This window comes from Parus major, chromosome 20, assembly GCF_001522545.3.
Source record: "Parus major isolate Abel chromosome 20, Parus_major1.1, whole genome shotgun sequence".
Taxonomy (NCBI): Eukaryota; Metazoa; Chordata; class Aves; order Passeriformes; family Paridae; genus Parus; species Parus major.
The window spans coordinates 10,855,620-10,880,522 of record NC_031788.1 but is presented as its reverse complement, the minus strand read 5'-3'; the positions used below and the strand labels follow the sequence as shown (position 1 = coordinate 10,880,522).

Below are 24,903 nucleotides of genomic sequence, written 5' to 3'. Positions count from 1 at the left end.
AAAATAATAAAATGCAGTCTGTCAAAGTGCTTGTATGGACTGAATTGCTGGGAGGTGGGAAAAGCCCCCACACAGTGTCAGTTCTGTCCCAGCTGGGGATGGAAGCACAGGAACTGGAGCTGCTCCTGGAGGAACTGTCAGGCAAGAATGGAAGGTAAGGACACACAGTGCAACACAAAGTCTGTAGCAGTACAATGGGAGAAGCAAATAAGGACTCCTGGGAGAGGCAGTGTCAACATTTTCATGCTTGTCTTGACTATAAGCTGAAGACTTGAATGACCCCATCACTTGATCCAAAGATATGCTTTTCCCTCTTTATTGTAATATTTTAACTTGTTGGCTTTTTACAGAAATATGTAACATCATAACTAGCCTTTTAACATACATATATCTATCACTTTATTATTAATAATATAGGATTAATTCTTAACAACAATATAATGATAGTCCAAGTGCAATGTACAAAAAGTCTCAACAGAAAGGAGAGCAAAGTTCCTTCAGCAGAAGCAGCATTTTCAGCTTGAGCAGAGCAGATGAGCCACGGTTAACTACAAACTAAACTTGACTATAATCCACATACAGTATGTCCTGTTCAGCAGGGATGCACAATTCCACTGGCAATGAATCATATAAAACACATTAAAATTATGTTGAAAAACATAATGAAAAATATTGTATGGGTAACTTAGAGCAGCTTTTAAATGTCAAACAATGCCCTTGAGCTGTGTCACTGTTGCACCTGGGGTCGCTCTGAGTGGTTCCTTCTTAGCCAGCCCAGCCTCTGCTCTGCTCCTGGGGGAGGCACAGCCTGTGACAATTCCAGAGCTGCTGGCCCCTGGCACTGAGCACTGCCTGCCTGCTGCTGGGGGGGGTCTGTGGGGGTGTCTGGACTCCCTGGGCCATGGACTGTGCTTGGTTCCTGCTGGAATTTGGGATCACACCTCAGAGGGCACATTTGGCTCAGGGAGGCTGTTCTCGGGCATCATCCTCCCAATGGGAAACAGGCCTGCAGTGCCTGTCACTAGCTAAAAACAAGGCAGTAGTATTATTTTTCCCACATGACCTCATTGTAAGAAAGAATTTGGGCCTTTTTTAAAGAATTTTTAAACCTTGTACAGTTTAGGGAAAAGCCCTGTTTCATTCGGATAAAATTCAGTCAGACAAGTGAAAAGTTTAACATCTCACGGAGTCCATCTAGTGGAGATCACAGCAAGCACAGGCTCAAAAAAACCCCAAACCACACAAAAACCAGAAGCTCAGAAAACATTTGTACACTGATGTAAATATGATGAGTGGACCAAATTTTTTACTGGAAATTTCAGTGTAATTATTTCCAGAGACAACACAGCCTTGTGGCTTTAAAATTCTTACCCAAAAATAATTCCACAGCAGCTTTATCTGACTTCTTGATGATTTAAAACAAAATAACAATGTCATTGAGTACAAACCCCAACAGACACCATCTGGGTTTTTTTTGACTTGTTCAATAGAACTATTTGCAACACAGCTCCAACCCAAGTGTTGAGTGTTCTCTCAGAAAATCCTACTGAGGTCTAACACCAAACAGACAAACAGGACTGAGATGAACCAGGTGGTTTGGTCCCTAAATAATTCCTCTTATATTCTGCATCAGACCCAAAATGTAGATTCAAAGTGAAATTCCAAGTGATTTCTCTGAAAGTTAGTTAAGTAATCTATAAAAATTATTAAAGACTTATTTAAAAGTAGCATGTGCTAAAAATAAAATAGCATATTACATTTTAGCTCTCAGTAAAATAATTCCAAATCTCACAGGTGAGTAGGTAAGTCTTATGCACACAGATTTTAATATTATTAAAGAAAATATGCTTTCATTATAGTAGTTTCCTTGAGTGTGACAAAAAAAAAAAGAAAAAAGAAATTAAAAAGTTAACAAATTTTCCATTACAAAAGTGTTTATATTCACCTTGAATTTCAGGAAGGAATCTGAAAAACCACTTCAGAATTCTGCCTTTGATTGAAACAAGGTCTGCAATCCCCTGCGAACGTTACACAGCTCCTCTTCTTGCTGTACAAAAAATTTCCATTTATCACTTTTATCACATGCTTTGGGAAAAAGGCAGATTTTATTTAATGTATTGTGATCCTGGTTCACTGTACATGCTGCTTAACAGATCAAAGATGATACTTTTCAACATTAAGACTCAGAAATGAGACCATTCACATCTCCCTGTGGCTCCCATCACCCAGGTAAGGTTTTAAATATAAGTCAGTGACATTTGCATTCTGACTAATTTTTATTTTTGATAGAGGACTAGAAATCAAATTTTATTAGTTTAGTGTTCAAACCACAAAAAATAAATAAAAATGAGGAGAAGATAAATTTATTACCATTTCTTTTAGAAATTTCTCTTGGAGTCCTTTTATGTCTTCTTTCAACAGATGCATCTACAAAAAGATACTGAATTCATCTCCTCTGCTCACAAATGCCTCCTTATTTTCAAGCAAACAATGATATCCCTAACTATGTCATAATCAAGAGATTCAGATGCACATGCAGCCAACTGCCAGTGGAAAAGGATGTTTAACATTTTTTTTCTTGGATGAGTAACACCAATAAACAAAGTCACAGAACTGAGAATAAATCCTGATAACTGCATGCACCTTGCAATGGGTGAAGTCTAGGCATAATAATGTGAAATTAAGGGACATTTTATGGCAAAAGATAAAAAAAATATTATGTATCATTAATATAATGCTGAGGACAACATCTTCAGGAAAAAGGTCAATACTGGTATCTGTGGGTACAATTGAGGAATTATTAAAATGAGCAAAACAGAAGTTCCATACCTCTGAAGTAAAAACATCTTCTTCATAGTCAACAGAATGGTAGATATTCTTTTCAAAGGAAGTTTTCAGAATCTGAATTCTAAAGAAATTAAGACAGTTCAAACAGCTTTGCTACATAAGAACTTCCCATACAGTGCACAAATACACATTAAGCACATTGCTGGGAGTCTATTTGCATTAAAAGCACAGATAAATATCCCCATCATTGTTACTGCTGGAACAGTTTCTCAGGTATGTGGAGAAATTTAGCTGGAGAATAATTACATGAACATTTTAATTTAATTTTCTCATCAATCAACTCTCTTTTATGGAAGAAGTTGCAGAAAGGAGTTGTGCTGGTCTCCCTCAAGTGAACAGAACACAAATCTCATCCCAGGATTAGAGAACCCTACTGACCTCTGCTGCTCATTCTTCATGTATGTACTAAAAGTGTGGGAATGCTTTTTCCAAAAGGTCTGCAAAGAAAAATATTACGAGATGCTAATGAATAGGAGCTGATTTTTCCAAACTAAAAGTCAGTAATTTCTATTATGAACAAAAACTCAAGACAGAAGAGGCAGGAGTTACACAGCCCCCACAGGAGCTGGAAGAACCCAGCCCATTAAAGTTTATTTAATGGAGAAGTTTATTGTAGGAGGAAAAACATACAGGAATTCACATAGCGGATACATGTAGGAAAACACAGAGTGACCTTGGGATTCTAAGGGCATCCTGACACCCCAAAAGTATTATTTGAAATTGGACCCAACTAGAAGCAAAAAAGTAAGGGCTTTGAAAATCCAAATTAATAGTATTAAGTTAAAGATGATGTGAATGATCTACAGATTCTACAGGAACTCTTTTTTACCCATGATCAGACAACTACAATACAAACCGAGAATTCTTTTTCCATGATCTTCAGGGACTGAGAGTCCTTTTCAAACTTCTCAAGTTCCTCAGTGAGAGTAAAATGAAATTTGTCCAACTGCCTGATCCTACCAAAACAAATCAGGTTACTTACAGAAGGTATTCATGGCATTGGAAGGATGTTTTAACAGAAACTGACCTGCATTCATGGAGTTGGTAACTCACTGTTGCCAAATGCTCATGGGCAGCTTTCAGTGTTTGCTTATTAAAATTATCCATTTTCCGGGAGCGGTTCTAAGAGGATGTTTTAACATGAAATTCAGATTACTTGCACTTTAGGGAAAAAAACCCTGTAATATGTTCAGTACTGTAACTGCTTAATATCACAACAAACCCCCTTTTAAAAATGTAATAGTGTGGTGAAAGCCAAGCTGTCACCCATGTGCTCTTGTATCCCCCAAGTGATGGACGTGAAGGGTCTTGCCTCAATTTTCTTGGTAAATTCTTTCTGGAGCTGTTGACAAATGCTGATGGTTGAGCAATCAGGCCCCCAGAAATCCCCATCCAAACCAGACAGGTCATTTACAGATTGAGTGGAGATACTTTCAGACACTGAAGAGAACAAACACATAATGTCAAATTCAGTATTATAAAGTCCCCAGTCTGATAGGACAGCTTTTGTTCTATATAAATGTCACCAATTAGGTGGCTAAAACCAGTTTCTATTTGCATATCAATTTTCTGACTTTTTATATGGATCCAGTCTTTAAATATTTAGCATTTTTTATTTTTTGCTTTAACATGTAAAATGCCTTTTTATGGATATTCTGTTTCCTTGTTAAAACTTGAATTGGTCACATTCTTTTAAAACTTTGCACTGTCAGTCCATGACCAACCTCTGTAAGCAGCATCATCATCTGTTTTAAATAATTTTTTGGGCTGTAAACTTTTTCTTCTCCTTCCTTTCTTTTTCTCCTCTTTGCTTATTTCTGCCTCGTCAGAGCTGCTTTCTGTGGAACTGTGATAAGTTCGTTTGAAGAGTGTCTGTACACTGGGTCCTTCAATAAACATGGAAACAGTGCTGAATTTTAGCATTATTTAGAACAATGAGATGGGAGGATGAAGATTTTTTGACACCCTGAATACAAACTCTAGGAGCATGTACCTTGGCTTTAGAACATGAGAATTATATAGAAATTAATAACCATTACATTTACAGAGGGTATGTTTAACTGAACTCTGATGAGCAAGCCTGGGATTTTTTCTGATAAAACCATTATCCCAGCATCGGTAGGAATGCATCTAACTTTTTATTTGGAGCACAACTAACTTTACAAAAGTTGTATTTTGGAGCCTGATTTTCAGGTTTTTTGGGATAATTAAAACAGCAGAGAAAAAGAGTAAAAAATGGAATAATACTGAAAATATATAAAATATAATAAGATTAAAAACTTTGGCCATATTATTATGCCAAACAAAACATTTTTCTTAATCCTTATGGAGACACATAGGAAGTATTTTGCTTTAAATTAGATGTCTGTACCTGACTCATTCATGAGGGAATAAGGTTCTTTAGTCCAAGGCTGTAGTCTACTCCTGCTGGAAGCACACAATGGGGATGGTGCTACACAATCCTAAAAGATAAGTCATTGATTTATTCATTAGCTTCAAAATTAAATTGCTTTTAAAAGTCTCCATCAGAAATTGATGTTTTTTATGTTGTGAAAAATAATTTATTTTTATTGGAAGTCACTAAGAAAATATTTACTCCCTGTTATATTTTTTAAAGTATGAATTATAGGTGATCTTGCTGGGATATAATTCTTTCATTGTATCCATATGATCAACAATTATCTAATTTATCTCCAATATTTAAAAATGAACTATTAGCAGGTCCCAAAATTTGTGTTAAATACTGAAATGCACTTCCCTTAAACCTCAGCACATGGAAATGAGGTAACAGAGATCCTAAGCTGCAGCTCTCTTCTGGAGAGGAAGGAATGTACTCTCACCTCTTTACTTTTGGTGAGAGGTTTGGTGGGATCCTGGAGTTTGCCTTTAGCACAAAGTGTGTCTGAAGAGCGAGATTGGAGACTTGAATCCTCATTGTTTTTCTCTGTTTCCAGCACAGCTCCCTTTGCACGTTTTCCACTGTCAGCTTTATACATTGTTAAGCTGAGCTACAAATTAGGGAAAAACATCATTATTGAAAGGGTATGTCCCTTAAACCTGTAAATTGATAAAGCAAAGGGCTGCAGGTCTCTTCTGAAGAGCAAAGAATTTAGGAACATACCTCTTCCTTATTTTTGGGGATAGGTTTAGTGATATCCTGAAGCTTTCCTTTAACAGAAAACGTGTCTGAAAAGCAACATTGGAAACTTGAATCTTCATCATTCTTACAGGCTTCTTCAGCGGTTCCCTTGGAATTTTTGCCACTGACAGTTTTAAAAGTGGTTAAGCTGAGCTGCACATGAACAAAAAACCCCAAACATTATTGAGAGGAGAAACAAAAAACAGTTGGCAGCCAAATGGAACAATTTCAGTTAAAACAACACTAGAGAAAGGTTAATGCTCTTACCAAAGATTCTTCAGTTAAAACTGGTGAGAAGCTTTTCCTTCCAAATATCAACTTTGTAACTCCTCTCTCAGGGGACTGAATTACATCCAGACTTTCCATACTCTTGTTTTGTGGACAGAAATTATTGGGAGAGCTTCCTTTTTCAGAGTTTAGCATTTCCCTGTCTTCTGGTATTGAGTCCTGCAGACTAAGCAACCTCTCACTGGAGCCGTGCTCTGGACTGACATCTCCTGACACTCCCTCAGCACCTGGGAAACAGTTCCTGCACTGTCAGCACCAGCAGTGGGAGTTACAGAAGGGCAGCCAAAGCCCCACACTGCTCCCTGCCCCAGCCCTGGGAACTTCTAAGTTTCAGCTGTGTGGAATCTGGCACAGGCCTTGCCACACTTGCCCCTTCTCCCTCTGCCTCTGTTTCAGCAGGACCAGATTTATTCTAACACTGACATACAACACTTTCTGTATTACCCTGATGTCAAATTTACTTGCACCAGCCTACAGAAGTGTTAGTGACATACTAATACAATTCCTTAAATTATGTAGAACAACTGGAATTATGGGATATGTCATTTTACAAGCATGAAAAAATTGTACTGCTGTGATAACCCTCAGTTAACCTCCACCTCTTGACTCAGTACTGCTGAAATTAAAAATGGAAATACCTACATCTTATTGTCTCAATGGAGGCAGGGCTCTCAGCTGAAGGCATTTCCACTTCTTTCTGCTCTGCAGAATTCCTGGATTTGACCAGTGCTTTCTGCACATAGCTATCCACTCTCTTTGGCTCCACAGGTACAATCTGCAGTACCTTTGGCAGCTTGTAATCCTTGTCTGCCCCATTCATATGTTTCTATTAAAATACAAAAGTTATATAAACATCTTTGTTACCAAAGTGTCCACAAAAGCTGATAGAGGTTTATTATCTACATATCACTGATTAAGCAGAAGGACCATCATCAGAAGTACTTAAATCCATAAGCAGATCAGGTTTTCCAACATCAATAAACACTGGATTTCTTTAACTCAACACATAAATTTCTATTCTTATGAACTACTTAACTACTGGAGGCAATTACTGATGTTTCAGGATTTAATGAATGAAGTTTGTAAACTTTTCCATATATATTGATGTGTTATGGTAAAACAATGAAAATATTTTAGCAACCAATATTCCTTTACTAAAAATCCATTTGGATATTCAGCAAATGTATTGACACAGCATTACCAGCACCACATCAGCTCAATGAGATTTGGTTCATTAAACCCTCCCATTGAAGGACATTTTCAAAGTATTGTCACATTTTCAAAATACAGCACACAGTAGTTCATTGCAACTGAATAAATCTCATAAATAGAAACCAGAATCTATTATGACTAAGAAGATTATTTAGGAGTGATTTTCTTAGCAGCTCAATACTCAACATTAAAAAAAGGGGCAATATTAAATATAATAAAATTAACTTCAATTTGCTTATCTTGGGCACTTAAAATTCATGAGTACCAAATACAAAGCAGAGAAGAGTTAACTTTGAAAAACATAGCAGGAATGGATTTTTAATAACCGAGTGGAATTGCACACCTGTATTTTGGATTTCTCCTCCTTAAAGGTGCATGTTGGAATGTTTTCTTCAATCTCAGACTCAGAACTAGAAGGCTCTTTGTAATTTTTTGTTGCTGCTGCTGCTCTTCGAGGGAGTTTTATTCTGGTGGATTTTACTATCATTTCATCTGTCTTTGAATTCTGTGGTTTATATTTGTTTACCTTTGGAAGAGGACAACCATCTTCAGTTAACAAGAATCATTAATACATACATAAGATAAAATGGCAGATAACTTGGTTTAATTACTTGAAACTAAAAAGGTTTAACTTTAGCAAAGCTCAGAGAATCCAACCATCAGCCACCAATGTAAAAAATCATTCTAACTCATAACTGACAAACCAGCTAAATATTATATGAAAAGAGTACAGTACTTTAAAAGAATCAACTGTATTTAAAAAATTATCTGGGAGAAATGTCATATATTTACAAAAAATTACTTTAAAGCAATTTCTGGGGGGAACTAAGATTTTTAATCTGTATTAAAATTCTAGTTACATTTACCTTTTTCTTATTTGTATTTTTGTCTTTAGCTTTATCCATGTGGTAAGCAGGTTTAGCGGATTTATCTGTTGCTACAAGAAGGTTGAAAAATCAGGAAAATATTCAAATGTTTGACATTAATTTTAGCTGTAAAACAACAGAATGACTGTCATGCCCACAAATGGATTGATTCAGTAACTGCTTTCTGCCCATTATTTTGAAAAAGACATTTTTTTAATTGACAACAACTTGTACCTATCCCATCTTCCCATAGTTTTCCACATTAAAACACAGAAATTGTGTAAATTTATCTTTATAAATTATTAGAACTAATTTGAAAATTCTTTATGTTTGGAAACAAGACAACAAAAATATATGGTATTTGTTACACAGCACATGCCATGCTGTGCACTTCATATCTAGGGACAAACTTACTGCACCACTCTTCAGAAACATGAAAACAAAACTCTTACTTTTGTTTGTGCTCATTTGTTTCCCTGATTTTTTACTTCTACTGTAGTCGATTATCCGGGCTTTAGGTTTCCTCTTGGATTCCTCCAGCCAGCTAATCTCTGTCTTGCTGTCATCCCCTCTGTTTTCTGTGTCTGAATCACTAAAGAGATGCTTCTTGTCTCGATTGTTTCTAGTCTATAAATCAAAAAAAAGTTATTGATTAATTTTTATACATAGTCTACTTACATAATTGGTATTTAAAGGTAGGACAAGCTATGCTCATCCATAAAAATCTGAGCCTTACCTTTTTTCCTCCCTTCCCTTCTGTGCTGGATTTACTGATGGTTGTGTTCCTTAATTAGAGAAATAAAACCCACCTTTAAATAATATATTTTAAAATAGCTGTTCTAAAACTTTCTACTATTCCCATGATATCTGGATTAAGGATTCAAACAAAGGTACTTACTTTTTTTTCCACATTATTTTGGAATTATCTGTTTACCTTAAACCCTAAAAGCTTTGTTTGTGTCCCAGTTATCAGTAGGAGTACACAGTAACAACATCGCCCTTTCCAGGAGGATCATTAACCAAAAACCATCCCCCTCAACTCAGGAGTTTCTCTCCCTGTAGTATTCCATGAGGAGAGCTATTTCCTTCATGGAACACATCCTTTCCTTTTTATCACCTTCCCAAAGGACCATCATGGAACAGCCTGGGAGAACACAGCAATGTTTATTGCTTCAAAAAACCAACACTGCCAAGATATTCTTGTCATGCAACATTCCCTGGAATATTGTGACTGCCTGCTGGAGAGTGCAGGCTGTACTAGGACAATGAGCAATCAAAACAGGACATCCTACCCTTTTTTGTTTATCTCTGTATGAACACTCAGTTCAGTCACATGCAATTCTTGGATCTAAAAATGCAAATAGAGAAGAAACAAATGAAGGTTTTCATTGGTTACACAATCTGTACAAAATGAAACAGGCCACTAGCCAGTAATTGCTAAGGAGTTTTTTTTTCTTAGTTATTACACTCAGCAATTAAGGGTCATTAATTTCTATCTTAGAATTTATTTAATAAAGCTGACAGTTAAAACTGAAGCTTTCAGGATCTCAAAGCAATACAAGAGTTCTCACCCACCTGCTTCACAACCTTCCCCAATTCACTCCTCTGTGAATAAGAAGCAAAACTATCTTTTATCATCATTAGATTTTTTTTTTTCTCAAACAACTGGATAAAGATGTCTTTAAAATGGGCATTAGAAGGATGCTAATAACATTTTCAGGATAATTTAAAATGATACTTCTAACACAGTTTAATTCTTAACTGAGGAAAAACAACATCATAGCCTGAAGTGGCCAGAATCTTAAGATGGAGTATATTGTTCAATATTTGAGAATGCTGGAGGTATTTACAAGGCAAACTTTCTCCCCACCTTAGTTCACTGATATAATTTGAATTTTCAGATCTTAATTATACTTTCAGTAGACAACATTTGACTTATTTCCTTTCTAGTCTATTCATAAAATAGAAATTTCAGTTATTTCTTACGCCAAGCTTGATTGTAGGCCCATCAAGCCCACTGATGTTAAAGTTGTAGGCATCATCCCTGTCAAACAGACACAGAGATCAATTTTGTGACTGACCTAATGAACATTTCACAGAGTCAGGTGTGGGTAATCAGAAATTGTGTGTGAAAATGTTTTAACTACTTACAGAACGTGACTAGTAGTTATATTGAGGAAAGAAGCAGTTTTTGTGGTCCTGTCCTGAACTTCTTCCTATCCATAAATGAAAAGTTAGCTCCTCTGTCAAATTTGAACTGTACATTCATAGACACTGTCATCTCAAAAAGCAACTTCTTCATCATGAAGATAATCAGGTTGATGAACAACAGTTCAATATAGCAAAACATACCTGCAGTCAATGAATAATTAACATTTACATCTAGAGATACTTAATATTCAAGTAAGTGCAAGAAAGAACTTTCCCTTTACACCAACTGACTTTCACCATGTTTGTAAGTATTAAAAACAATTCCAACAAAAGCACTAATGTGTTACCTTGGAAATCCAGGATTTATTTAAATGTGTCCTAAAAATAAAGATATATTTTGTTAAATACTAATTAGATTGTATGCATTAGAAAAACTGCCTATATAAAAAAAAAACCCACCTTAACAAACCCAGTAAATTTATTCATGCATTTAAATACAACATCAATTAAAATATGGATTAAAACAGCCCAGCCCCTTTCATTTATATCAGCATTCATGGGTACTTCACAGAGACAGCCAGAGGCACACAAAGACTAAACACAAAAGGAAACAGTTCACATCATACCTGTTAAAGCACAGGGAATCTCTTGCTTTGCTTTTCTCACTGCTCTTGTCTCTGTATCTGTCACTGATTTTAATGATCAGTGATTTGGCTGTATCTGCCATTTCTTTAGACTTTGGTTTCTATAAAAACAGTATAAGACTCAAAACGCAACAGAAGAACAAAGCTGCAAACAGAACTTCAGGTTCCTAAGACTAGACTTCATTAAATGTCTCCTAATGGATTAAATTACATTCATTTGAAAACCATTTTCCCTGGCATGACAGTAAACCCACCAACTTTGAAACACCAAAAATTGGACAATTCTCTTAATTGCAAGTGGAAGAAACAAAGGTAAGAAACTCTCACTGTCTTTGACTCTTTTGGATTTGCAGTCTCTTTTCTGAGGAGAACATCAGGGTCCTCTTGTGCAAGATCAGAATGCAAAGATGTGTCAGACACTCTGGCTGAAAGAAATGTTTTAAACCATGGTTCAGTAGTTTCAATATTTTTCCCTTCTGTATTTAACAATTTCTGTTCCAAATGATCAACACTGATTCTCCACTGAGAATGGTATCACTTTAATCTTCTTAGTTCTGTTTTTTTCATTTGTTTATCTGGAGAAATACTTCAAAAAGCTGCATAAATGCTTTTTGTTTCACAGCTCTTTCACCACCAATATTAATAAAGGGAAAAACAAGCAGCACTGCAAGTTAATTTCTCTGAATCTATTTTTGAGATTAACAGTTTACCAAGTGTGACCATCACCTGGATGGGATGCATGTGCCAGTGATGGATTTGGCTTTTGCTTGTCCTCAGTTGTTATATTCTGCTCAGGAAGAGGGAATGTTCTTTTTTTCCATGTTTCAGTTTTATCAAAAGAAGTCTCTGAAAGACCAGGCAGCCTAACAAAAACAACACCATCCTACTGTCAGAACTTGAGTCTTAATTATAATAAAACTGCATCATAAAAATAGGAAAATTATTATATCTTAGGGACATCAAAGCATTTTACTTTGCAAAAAAATATAAATTCTGGCAATTCCTGAAAAGTCTCCCTTCAAAGTGAGTGACAACAATGATTTGGAATACTTTTCCAGTACTTACAAAGGTTTGTTGCTTCTCCCAACTGGCTGAGAATCAGGAACAATATCTAACACTTCATCTAAATGAGAAATAATTTTGCTGTCAATTATTATGGCAAAAGAAAAAATTTAAACAATTTTAAAAGTAAGGCCTACCAATGCTTGTACAATTACTTGCCCAAAGTTTGCTTTTCTGTGGCCTCTTGTACAATTTTTGAGACTTCTTCAGAATGCATTTGCTGCAGAGGAATGACACCCAAAAAGAAATATTAATGCAAGACCATAAGCAATACAACCTCATAAATTTGTGCTTTCTCTAATAAAACAGTCTTCCTTTTTCTCATTTCATGGAAGTGCTGTTCCAGTACCTTCCCATGTATTTTTGCCTGGTACCTGATTTCCTGATCTGGTCTGTTTCACAAAATTCATTGTCTACTGTGCATCTCTGCCCATTCTAAAAAGCACAGTAAGTAACACTGCCAGTTATAGCCCATAAAAGCCAAAGAAATACTCTAAACAAAACATTCTGTATATGAAAGCCTTTTCCAAAGCATGGCTGTATCAAAAAATGCTTCAGAGTCCCATAGTCTGGGGCTTGACTTGAGTCTGAGCAAGGCAGACATTCACAACCAAAAATAAGATAAAAACATTATTTTATGGTCATTCTTCAACAGGAAGAAAAAATACTCAAAAATATACCTAAACTGCAGGTCAGTGACACCAATGTAGTTTTGTTTTATAGTAGTGAATGTCTGATCAAACATGCTCTACAAAAACCAATGCTTTAAATGCTGCAAGCTGAAGACAGGAACATTTCACAAGCACAGCTGAATGTATTCTATGTTTTATGACTATTTCACTATTGCATAATCAATTAGAAATGATTGCATGCACCTTTCTCCAATTATACACAAAGGAAGAACTGAGGTTCCAGAAATAGGAAGTTAATACTGGGGTCAGACTGATGAGTGAATGCAAATTGGGCCTAATTTTGTTAGAGTTCAGTCTAACTTCAAACATGTTAAACCTGCAATCCAGAGGGTAAGAAAACATAATGCAATAAAGTAAAACATACTATTTTCTAAAAGTGACTTGCTAACTGTGAAACTCTAGCTTTTTAAAATATGAATTAGGAACAAATTAAAATAGAAATTAATGTTATTCTAAGAAAAAGACTTGGCTGCAGAGGACATGCATACTCTAGGAGGTTCCTGATGGAAATTCTTTGTTCTGCTCTCATTTATTGCATCATTGTCAGATGTCTTAGTAGACCTGGTCATTTCCAAAGGCAATTTATATCTCCCTTTAAAAGGAGTGGCTGAAACAAAACAGAGATGCATTAGAATGCCACCAATTCTCCCATTACAATAGGAAGAGTTTTGCCCACTATCACAGCTATTCCATAAACTCCAACAAAATCTGTTTAGTTTTGGTATCAGCCCCTTATGGACCTTTAATAATTCCATTGATTCCAACTCTGTTACATAGAGATTAAGAGCTCACATACTGTGGATGTCTGGAGGCAAAAGCAAAGCTTGTGACAGGCTGGCTCTGGTAGAAAATAGTTGTTTCTATTTAAGGACTTCACTGTAATATATTTTTACTGAGATGTCAGCTGGCTCCAGCACTGCAGAAGTGCCAGGTGACCCTCAGCTGTTGGGAATGCAGGGCAGCCTCTGTCCCTCATTGTGTCTATGGACCAGGAACAAGTGGCCCTTAAACATTTCAAGTTTAAAGCATCTGCTCAGGAGATTTTATCATTTCTCCTTTTCATTTCCAGCTGTGCGAAGGATCACAGTTCATGCCTGATTTCAAAGACTATTTATAGTGTATTTTTTACCCTGAAAGCACTTGCAAACTTACATGTGCTGACAAAAGACAGTGGACTCCTTGTGGACACACTTGTAGTTCTAGGAATAAGCACACTTGCTTCAGACACTTTCCTTTTACGGGATGGAGTTACCTTGAGGAACAGAAAGAACTTGACCATAGTACACTGATTTAAGGATGACAGCAGAAGAATTCAGAAAATTTATTGCCAAGAGTCTCTTGACACTTCCCATTACTGGAGTGTCAATTGCTGCTGCTGCAGACATCAAGGTAACATGATTTTTATGCAGTTATATTTCAACAAAATATTTTTAAACTGAGATTCATGGTTTTTGTTTTACTAAATTAATTCAATGAAGTCCTGTCATTGGACAGCAATTGGACAAAGCTACAATCTAAGCAGGTTTATGAACTACTGCAAGATACCCACTGCTGCAGAATGAAGACACGGTAGCAGTTTCAGTTTTTAGCTCCTCCCCAGCAGTCTCTAAGGCCATACTTGACTTCTCCATACTGGGACATTTGAGCATATCCTCAAAATCTTCTCATTAAAGAGAATTCCCAGAGCATCATGGTCTACAGATCTTTAACAATTCCTTTTTATTTCTGTTGCATTACTGTAGTTTCAAGATACTAACAAAATTTTAGCAAAAGGATTTTTATAGCTTAGTGTCAAGTCATAAGAAAAACAATCAAACCCTTATTACAGTTCCAACTGTCAAATAAGAAGGGGTTTAGGCTATTAAATATTACAAATATTTAAACTGACATGTATTTTCTCTCTACTCCTTTTTGTTTTGACAATCCTACCTACCTTGGAGGAATCACCTCTGAGTTTTTCTTGGCTGTTGTTTTTACTCTGAGTCCTCAAACTACCTGGAGGTTGCTGAGTTTTATATTTACTGAGTTTCTCCTCTCCAGATTTCCCTTTCAAACCTGGTGACAACAGACTTTCTGGTAGCAGAACCTATAGAATATTTTAATTTCTTTTAATTTTTATACAATATTTAGATTTTACAGTGTTTTATTTTTATAAAAACACACAGAGCAACTTCTTTACCCTAAGTAACACATCACCCACTGGAGATTATGATAAAATTCAGGGGTTACAGACTTTTAGTTTGAAAAACTTCCCACTTAATTGCTATTTTTGTTACAAAAATGTTTTTTCATATATAAAACGACTTGTCCTGTGCATATCTGTCTGTTCTATTCTACAATTTGGATATTAATATCTCCCCAAAAACCAGTACACACATACTAGACACCGCTTGCCTGGCTTTAGACTTATCTATATTTATTGATATGTTAAAGTCTTTGTTTTTGCTGAGATGATTATAAATTTTGAATAATCAAACTAATTATACAAACCAAAGAAACCACCTCAGCACACTAAAGTAGAATACCTGTGATCCACTTTCATCAAAGACAACGTGGACAGTTGTTTTGGCTACTGATGCAGACTGCTTCTTGCTGAAATCCTGCAAAGGGATATGTCAAAATAGACACTTTGCTCTTTTTTTAAACAAGAAACAAAATATTTAAGTCAGAGATCGTAAGTGTCTGAAATCAGATTACAGAGAAAAACAGATTCTACAAATTCACAGCAGTTTCATGCCTCATGAGTCATTCAGACTTCAGGACAAAGCAGTTTGTTACAAGCAGCAAGGAGTAAGGTGTAGCTTGCTAAAAATGTTTTACTAAATGACTAAATTCATGAGTGTTAATTGCACTGCAAAACAAGACAGCTCATGAATCATTTCTTAAAGTATGTGCAAGAACCAGGTCATGTTTCTGGAAAATTAAATGCAAAATTTGACATTAAAATATGACATTCTCTTTCCAGCCTGGTAATTTTTGTTGCAATTCACTTTCAATCTTGGAATAAAAGAACCATTTCATGTGACTGAGTTCAGCACTGCTGAGCCCACCACTAACCCGATTCCCCAAGTGCCACATCCTCATGTGGGGTCTTAACCCCAGTGATGGCACCACTGCTCTGGCAGCCTGTGGCAGGGCTTGACAACCCTTCCAGTAGAAAGATTTTCATAAAATCCAACCTAAATCTCCCCTGGTGCAACTTGAGGTCATTTCCTCTTGTACTTACTAAGCATCTTCCCCAAAGCTTAACATATGATGCAGTTCTGTAGCAGTGATGTTAATGAGAAACTCTTGGTATGGAGAGATACCAATAAGCACAGCTGGAACTGTGTGGCAATGAGACATTGAGTTTGAATCAATTAAAAACTATTCCAAAAAGTGTTTAAATCTTACCTTACATTTATGAAATCCATAAATCTTTATGGTCACATCTTTGATTTCCAAGATAGAATCAAAATATAAAAGAACTTTCCCTCCTTCAATAGTGCCCACAATCATTGGCCTTTTTAGATCAATTGTTAATAATTTCTTTGAATCTTTTTCTAGACAAAGACAAAATTTGAAAAGCAGCTTGATTTCAATTTAACAGCATCTCATATAATCTTTGTCAACACTTGACACTTCTTTGGTTCAGGTACTAATTCCCTCTAATCTACAGTAATTTTATTAGTAAAATAATTCAAAATGTAATCTTTTAGAAATACTTATTCTGTATGTTATTCCACAGAATTTTCTTTGAAGGTTACTTACTATAGCTGCAGACAAATTACAGGCTACTGTTCTAACAAGTTCAAAAGGAATATTGTTACTTGTCGTTGTCTTATGCCTTAATTTGTAATGGAATAACTCTTAAGACATGATTATTAAATTATTTTCCTAAAATCACACCAGCATGTCCAAAGTACACTGACTGCAGTGCAGTTTTGTTCCTGATAAAAACAGATCCTTGATAATTGAGATAATTGAGAATTCTGCTTTGCTAGAATTAAGTCAGTACTTTAAGATTAATCAATTTGAAATTAGACTGAAAATCCAAGTTAGAATACAACAAAAATTTGGAGTTCAAATACCTTCCAGGCTGTACATGCTGACATCATCATCTCGTATAATAACTGTTTCCCACTGAAGATCCTTAAATGAAAAATACATTTTGAAAGACAGAAAAGTACTATATTATAATTAAAAGATATCCAGTGATCAAAGTCATTCAATAGGACAAATCTCCAACTTTTTAAACCTCTGTTACACAGAGTGACAGGAACTTGTGCTTCACCACTGCTCACTATGCACATGTTAAACTAATCCCAAACAGCATTAGGGAGTCATTACTGTGAAATTATTTGATCTAAATATCAACAAATCTGGATTTCTTTTAGCTCCATCAACACTAGAATGCACAAATAAGTTCAACATGTTGAACATGGGGAAATAAAATCTGACACACTCCAAGGAATGTGTATTTGCTGTCTCAGGACAACCCAGTGGGAGACAAAACTCAGCTTACTGCATCATCTGCTGCCACATAGAAGGAAATACTTTTGCTGCCAATGTTGAAATCAATCCAAAACTCTTCCAGGTTTTCATCCAATGGTATCTGGAGCTAAAACAAAAAGAGTAATATAAAACAGTAAGAGTAGACAACACTGATTACTATCAGTTAAGAAGCTTCATGTTGGTCTGAACCCTTGAAAAACTTTCAGTCCATGCCTATTTGTATACTTCTGAAAAAAAGTAATTTTCTTACTTTTTCTCTATTTTTTTCTTAACTAGAAAGCAGAAAACCTTACCTCATACTTATCAAGAACTGCTGATAAACATGGGAATGTAAAAACCCTGTAAGAAAAGGATATTTTTTTCAAGTATACTACAATGCTGTAAAATAAATTTTGCAGATCTGAACATAGCAAATGGATTGTGTTTTCACAAACTTTAGAGACTTAGAGATCCCAGCAGTGATTTTTACCCCAAGGAAGTAACATGAAATTTAATTACAACAAAAAATCCAGAAAAGAAAATATATTAGCATAAAAAAAAAAATCAGTTTTACCTCCTTTTGTCTCCAAGCATGCCATTCACCTGGTTAAGAAATTTTCTGCAATCCTATTAAAACATAGAAATTTCTTCAAGAATTGTAAAATGGAAGTTTCCCTCCCCAGAAATATTTTTCATGTGACTTACTGTCTCAAACTCTGAATCTTTAATTCCTTTAAATGCAGTGGACACAAACTCCATGGGAAACCACTGGGAGGCCAGAAGTCCCCTTTGCTTCTCTGACACCATTCTGCACAGAGCTTCTGTGATGGCCGCTTGCATGTCATAGTCTGCAGCACAACATAATTCACAGCTAGAGCAGATTTAAATAACTACTGAGATAGAAAATATTATCAGGAAACTGGGATAAGCAGTGCTGAACATAATCTAGATCCCATTAGACCCAAATAGGTAACCCATAAAGGAGAATTAGAAAAAGAAGTATGGGACTTATGATGACTAAACAAGTTATTTTTCAAAATGAAACCAACCCAACTTTCCAGAACTGTCAGAGCCACACCAGGTGTTTAAACAAGAGAGAGAAGCTTTCAATTTTCATCTCTCTGAGCTGGGAAATTGCTGGATACCAAAGTGATCCCTGAGGGAAGTTACAGGACTACTACTCATAGTCACAGCTCACAGCCTCAAAGATTAACTTCTTTATCATTTTTCCCATTTGAAAACTTTTATTCTAGAGAAAACCAAAAACATCAATGAGTTTTCCATACACTGAACACACAAACATTCCAAGTTGCAGACTGTTTTCATGCAGTATTTGTATTTTACAGATCACTCTAACCATAACATTCTGCAGCCTCCAAATGCCTTCTCTGGTTCCAAAATGGGTGTGCAACTAATTTTTAAGAAGTTCAGTACTAAATTAAGTCCCATGCTCACCTCCAGCATCCAAAATCGTCCTCCCCATTTCACCCCTGCCAAACAAAGGAACATTTCATCAAAATGTGACAGCAACACAAAGCCCAGAGGAAAGGTTTATTATAAACTTTCAGTGTATGAGACACTGATTCCATGGAACTGTAAGACTTCCAAGGAGTAAACACCTCTGGGAGCACTTCTTGGGGACCTTAATCACCTGATAGATACCACTTTGCTTCTATTTGCTTTTCTGAAACGTTGTAAAACAATTTCCAGTGTGAACAGCCCAACCTTCCAGTGACTGATTCACTGTGCTTTAAGCACATCTTTACAAATAGGAGTTTAATTTTACAACAACGGGGGTGGGGAGAAGCCTGATCCTTTCCTGGGAAAGAGGAAAACTGAGGCTTCTAATGGAGAATAACCCATGAGAATACCTGTTCACAGCCACCACAACTGAGAATTCAACAGCAAGTGCAGAAGTTCAGTTACACAGGGACCAATCTGCACAACAGCTTAGTTTTTACTAAGCCTTCCAACTCTGCAAATGATGGAATAATATAAAAATTATACTGAAGATCATTTACATGACAAGTAACATCTCCTTTGTAGAAAGCATCTTTTTCCTGGCATCTCGAGGCATCTTGTCAAGCAATGCATTCAGTTTTTTTATTACCTAAGAAGAGTGAAATACAGGGAGCAAGATTAAATATAAAGTAAGTTTGTTAAACTCTGAGTTATTCTTATTTTGGGCCCTTGCAATGTATTTCATACCACTGAAGAAAGCAACAGGCTTAAGTAACTGCAAAACAAGAAAAGACAATGAGTTCTATACATGACTTTAAATGGTATTTCTCTTACTAAAACAACCACTGTCTCAATAAATTACATTAGTTTCACTGGGAACAGTAGCTCTTCAACAGTTGTTTCTTATTTGCAGGTTCAAATACAGAAAGTCTTCCAAAGCCAGAGTTCTGTCTGCAGTTGATTGCTGAGCTAAAGTATACCTTAAATTAGCATTTAAAAACCTTTCCTTTGGGGATGTAGCCTTTACAGAAGCCTATTTTTCTGGTAACTTTCCCTTTCTTTAGGTTCCTCACCTATAACTTTGATATCACTATTTTGTAATTTACTCTGAAAGAAACCCAACAAACAAATAAAAAAGGCCCCCCACCACAGGTCAGTAATCTGAAACAGTCCCAACATATAAACAACAACAAATGTTCCCAGAGAAACATTATACAGTCCTTCTGATCCTAGAGGACTACAATATAGTATATCTCTTTTCTGTGGCATCTGCACAGTTAAATAACTGTCTCCACAAAGTCTCTTAACACACTAACCAGGAAACTTCTGCTTAGAAAGGATGTTTACCTCCTGCTGAACATAAATATTAATTCTTGTATCAGTGATGAGGGAACATGTTCTCAGAACAAAGTTCTCTAGTATTTGCATTTTACCTAACAAAAAGGAAAGAAAGAAATCAAAGAGCTGTCAAGAGTATATTAGAGTGCCCCCTCATAAACATTTGGGAAAGGATTCATTTTCATTTAGAAAATACAGTGTCTGTCCTTTTATACAGGATTAGTGCTATGTAAAACAGCATAGTTACTTCAATTTATAGTAACCATGTTTCTATTCCTGTGCATCACTGTGTAATTCCCCTGGGTAGGAGATTATTAATTTTTAAATATAATTGGTCAATCCTATAACTCAGCTCTCTGAGATACAACTCAGGTGCTGAAATTTATCTCCCCAAGGCCCAGGAAATGAATCCTTCACTCTGATCATGACACCAAGCAGTCTGCAGGGACTTTCTCCCCAGTGCCACATTGGTAAGGGCAGGGTGACATTCACAAGGACAAGGTCAATAAGGAAGGATCTTAAAGGCTGTGCTGAGCTGTGACAGAACCACAGAAGCAACTTTTTTTAGGAATAACTCACTTAATTTGCCATCTCTGAGACTTATTGTGCTTTTTTATTACTGACAACAGCAAGTTACAAGGAAATCCGTCCACAGCAAAACCTCAAACTAAAGCTGAGGTCACATGAATGAGAAAGGTGGTCCTTTGTGTGTGCTGAAAGAGACATTTTAAACTCTCATTTCTGCTTTTTAAGCTCACCTTCAGGTCTGCTATCACACACAACCTGCAATAAAAAATCCAAATAATTTTGATAAAGAAAATATTACAGCATAAAAAAATCAGGCAACATGTACCTGAAGGAAGTAATCAAAAAAGCATTTAAGATTTTGAAATTATTTTGTCCTTAAAAAAGAATCAAAGATGATCTCTATTAACAAGTGTGTTTTCCCAAAATTATATTTCAGTTAAATTTACTGAAATTATTTCACCAATGACAAATTTTTTTATGAAGAGATAAAAACTCACAGATCTTATAAACTGGATTAGCATACGAATAATGGGTGTAACCAAAATTTGATCAAGATGAAAATTTTTTTGTTCACTGAGTATTTACTGTTACTGGTTTTTTAACTTTATTTCATGCCAGCCATGAACAGAAATTATAATGAATACAGCAAACTGTTTAAACCAAATGATTTTTAATCTATTTCAGAAGTCATTGTAATGCTAACTTCAGGAAGATATTAAATAGAAACATATTTAAAGTCCTTTTATTGTTAAACTAGTAAAAATTACTTTGACAAATGTTATTATCAATGTATTTTTACCAGCAACACGATGAAGAAATCTTCAGCCAGATTTGTAAGCATTTCATTATCTTCATTTCCTCTGAGGACTAAAATTCCTTTTAACTTTTCAAACCAATTGACCATGTAAAGAGAAAACAAAGGTGAATCTATTTTAATAGCCTGGAAAAGTATTATACTTATGTAAAACTACACAAACTCTACAATGATTAAAACAACAGCATCCCCACTCTGCTGAGCAGATGTTAGCCCCAGACTAAAATTCGCCACTCCAGCTAAACAAAATTAGTTGATTTTAAGGACTTTTTAACACAAAAACTGGAGATCTACTTTGACACCTGCCACCACAGACAAAACAGCTGAAAATGGATAATAGCTGAGTGAAAGAGTGTTATTTGGTGGTGTGAATACAAGCAAAAAGTTATTACCCTGATTTTGTTTATTATTCAATTTTGTTTATTTTTTGTAATGTATTTCATACCACTGAAGAAAGCAATGGGCTTCAGTAACTTCAAAACAAGAAAAGACAATGAGTTCTACATGACTTTAAATGGCATTTATCTAAGACAACCTCAACTTCAATAAATTACAGTAGTTTTAGCATAGTTGTTCAACAGTTATTTCTTATTTGCAGCTTTATTATTATCGTTTACTTATAATTTGTTTATTATTAAAGCAGCTGAGAAGGCAGCTGATCTATCTGACAAGGCAATAGCTCTCATCTGACATTGCCATTAATTTTCTCCAGTGAAATCTCTGGTGAAAGCAGAAAGGAAGTGGTGTCTGTTCAGTTTTTGCTGAGTTACGAATGACTAATGTATCTAAGATGCAGATTAAAGTAACACCAAATAATCAGAATAGCACTAAAATATGTTGAAAGAGTAGGTACAAAATCATTGCTGTGGGACTTAACAAAAAAAAAAAATAAATGGCACCAAGAAATTCTAATTCTTGAATCAAAAGCAGTGTAACAATGCACATGAAAATATATCATCTTGTTTATCATGCTTCAACTGCTGCAAGCGTATCTAAATTAATTATATATCTCATGATTTGCAAAACTCTCACTGGGCAGACCCCTTTATAAGGGGTCACTTCACAGAGAACATTTAAATATGAACAATCTTTGTTGCAGAGTTATTGGAAATTCTTAATTCTGACCCAGTCAAGGACCAAATCAAACACTGAGCTGCTCAGCACTGAAGCACTGCTTATGCACTTTATTCATGTTTATATGTTTATTTAGAAGTTCACAGATGCTTTATGGTTTTACTTATCCTTCCAACAAGACCGTGTTTTATCATTGCTGGGAGCCCATCTTCTCCTGCTATGATGATTTTTTCCGCACATTTCTGAACAGCATTTAGTAAAGTAGAAATGATTTTGACTTCTTGTTTGTCAAGTGCCTGAAATCAAAATTACAACAATAAGCTTTAGTGTGAAGTCCCACAAGAGCCCATATTTAATTAACCAGATGCCTTTTTTGTTCTTGAAATCCACCTTAACTGCAGCTTGAAGGAGAGATTTCATTCATAAAATTTATTTTGGATTCTTAAATCAACTGCTGGTATCAACCAAGCCAAATGAAAAAATCTTTTTTACCCTCTTCCAAAGATGGTGCAGATGATTTTGATGCAATGGTTACATTACCCAACACAGAAGCTTGTCCAGTTTGTTGACAAACTGTTTGCTGCATTTATGGGAGACATTTTCACATTCTTCTGTGGCCAGAAATTGTTCTAAGGATCGGAAATCCTTTTTTACTGTAGCTTCATCAACTAGCTTTTCGAACTGTAAGCAATATACCAAAGCTGTATTACTGTATGCTTCACACTGACACAATCCATCTAATTAACATAGATATGATGCAAGTTTTATACAATCACCTGCTGCATTTGAAGCAAATATTCTGAATCACAAATAATTCAGAATAAAACCTGAACTACAGAGCATCCCTATCTAATACATTAATTCTGTAAATACTTATGCACTGAGATTTTAGTTATTTGCCTTGATTGGCTTTTGTTTCCTCATATTACAACTAAATTCCCACAGAAGTGTTTGCTGTACCAATACCCCTTACTTGGTACATTTAGTATTTTACACTTCTCAGCAACCTTATCCATTTTGCCCCTTTATTCCTTCTAAATCAATTACAACTGGATTTCAAGATTTTAATCTTAAGTATCACCTCAGCTGATTAACCTCTGCAAAATGCATGATTTATTTTCATCAGTATGAATCTCCAGTTCCTCTTGCTTTCCACCCAGCTACTTTGCACTAAGCCATGTCAAATAAAATTTCTTCCTACCACACTGACACACTGAAGACTTTCCTTACAATTAAATGCTAGTAATTAAAATAATCAGTACTGATATCTTGCTCCATCAGCACATACCTGCATCTCATTCCTCAGTGGCATTTTTGCAATTCACCAACTCAGCTGCGTAACAGGAAACAATCATCTCGCATTAAAGAGGTTTTGTGAAGACACTGGGAATCAAACTACATTACAAACTCCACAGTTTGTCAGTGTATAAATGCTATATAAATGCTATTTAAGCACCTGAGGATATAAGAAAACTTGCATGGATAAACAATTGCTTAAAGCAAAGGAGAGGAAGAAATTATGGGTTTCATGACTGGAGGCACAGGACCTGAGAGGACCCTCAGGATTTCCCAGCAAGGAAAAAGCACAGAAGGTCAATACCAAGTTATTTAGGATGGGTGAGTCAACAGCAAAACTCCGTAAAGGCCTCACCATAAAATGGTAGATTAAGTAATTAATTATTAATATTTAACACAAATATGATAAACAATGCAGGGGAAAAACTTTGTGATTATACACACAGGGATGGGCTCCAAAGTGACTGTCAGCAGCCAGAAGCAAGATCTGGGTAACAGAGGTTGCTGAAAATATTGTCTTAGTACTCAAGGGTAGGCAAAATATTTGCTTTGTCGAACATTTAAGAAAAGCAACGAAACTGTTCATGCTTTGTACCAATTATTTTACACCAACCAACCAACCATTGTGAAGACAACAACCTGCAGCTTTTGTCTCCCCATTCCAGACATTATACAGACAAAACAGTGATTATAGGGAATGACTTCTGTAAAACATTATCTGGGAACACAACCTAGATATCCCTGTACTAAATAACAGAGGAAGAACAAATACAGGGTTATTTTAAATTACTTTTTCCAATACAAGAACACAATTGCCTCCGCTGAGGCCCGTGCCGGCTGGCACCTCACAGCTCTCCTGTCTCCGGCCCGGTCACAGACAGCCCTGAAGAGGAACCAGAACTCCCTTTCCGACACAAGAGCCCCCCTAGGCCGGGCCGCCCGCACCACGGCCTCCCCCGGCTCCCCGGCCGCCCTCAGCGCGGCGCGGCCGCCCCTCAGCGCCCGCCAGCCCCGCCGG

The 24,903-nt window shown here is 36.0% G+C and overlaps 1 protein-coding gene across 5 annotated transcripts; it reads right to left on the bottom strand.

Moving 5' to 3' along the window:
* Positions 1-19: 19 nt before the first annotated feature.
* Positions 20-24,841, bottom strand: SYCP2 (synaptonemal complex protein 2). 5 transcript variants are annotated; one of them, XM_015647471.3, is made up of 47 exons: positions 24,676-24,841; positions 23,878-23,922; positions 23,130-23,270; positions 22,757-22,885; positions 21,501-21,605; positions 20,932-20,956; positions 20,183-20,268; positions 19,396-19,484; positions 18,830-18,864; positions 18,080-18,222; positions 17,949-18,001; positions 17,689-17,734; positions 17,406-17,501; positions 16,972-17,032; positions 16,295-16,443; positions 15,427-15,501; positions 14,835-14,987; positions 14,054-14,153; positions 13,390-13,508; positions 12,369-12,429; positions 12,213-12,270; positions 11,874-12,010; positions 11,475-11,572; positions 11,130-11,248; positions 10,851-10,881; positions 10,504-10,568; positions 10,339-10,396; positions 9,928-9,957; positions 9,645-9,700; positions 9,089-9,137; positions 8,805-8,979; positions 8,353-8,423; positions 7,830-8,012; positions 6,917-7,100; positions 6,254-6,501; positions 5,969-6,139; positions 5,688-5,855; positions 5,219-5,309; positions 4,572-4,733; positions 4,160-4,287; positions 3,875-3,969; positions 3,704-3,803; positions 3,226-3,284; positions 2,830-2,908; positions 2,371-2,427; positions 1,946-2,047; positions 20-1,025 (listed from the first exon to the last, which is right to left on the bottom strand). In XM_015647471.3, the coding sequence occupies exons 2-46, from the start codon at positions 23,899-23,901 to the stop codon at positions 1,979-1,981; spliced, it is 4,431 nt and encodes a 1,476-aa protein (XP_015502957.1). In that variant the 5' UTR covers positions 23,902-23,922; positions 24,676-24,841; the 3' UTR covers positions 20-1,025; positions 1,946-1,978. The 5 variants fall into 5 exon arrangements, with proteins under 5 accessions (XP_015502957.1, XP_015502958.1, XP_015502956.1 ...); XM_015647472.3 differs by having other exon boundaries at positions 20-614; XM_015647470.3 differs by having other exon boundaries at positions 20-134.
* Between the last annotated feature and the right edge of the window lie 62 nt (positions 24,842-24,903).

Excerpts from the sequence above, each read along its gene's own strand:
- SYCP2 (XM_015647471.3), bottom strand. The coding sequence starts at position 23,901 with ATGCCACTGAGGAATGAGATGCAG. Across the intron at positions 14,988-15,426 it reads TTGATGAAAGTGGATCACAG|GTTCTGCTACCAGAAAGTCT; the intron begins GTATTCTACTTT and ends AATATTCTATAG. Across the intron at positions 6,502-6,916 it reads CTCCATTGAGACAATAAGAT|GTGCTGAGGGAGTGTCAGGA; the intron begins GTAGGTATTTCC and ends ACTGTTTCCCAG.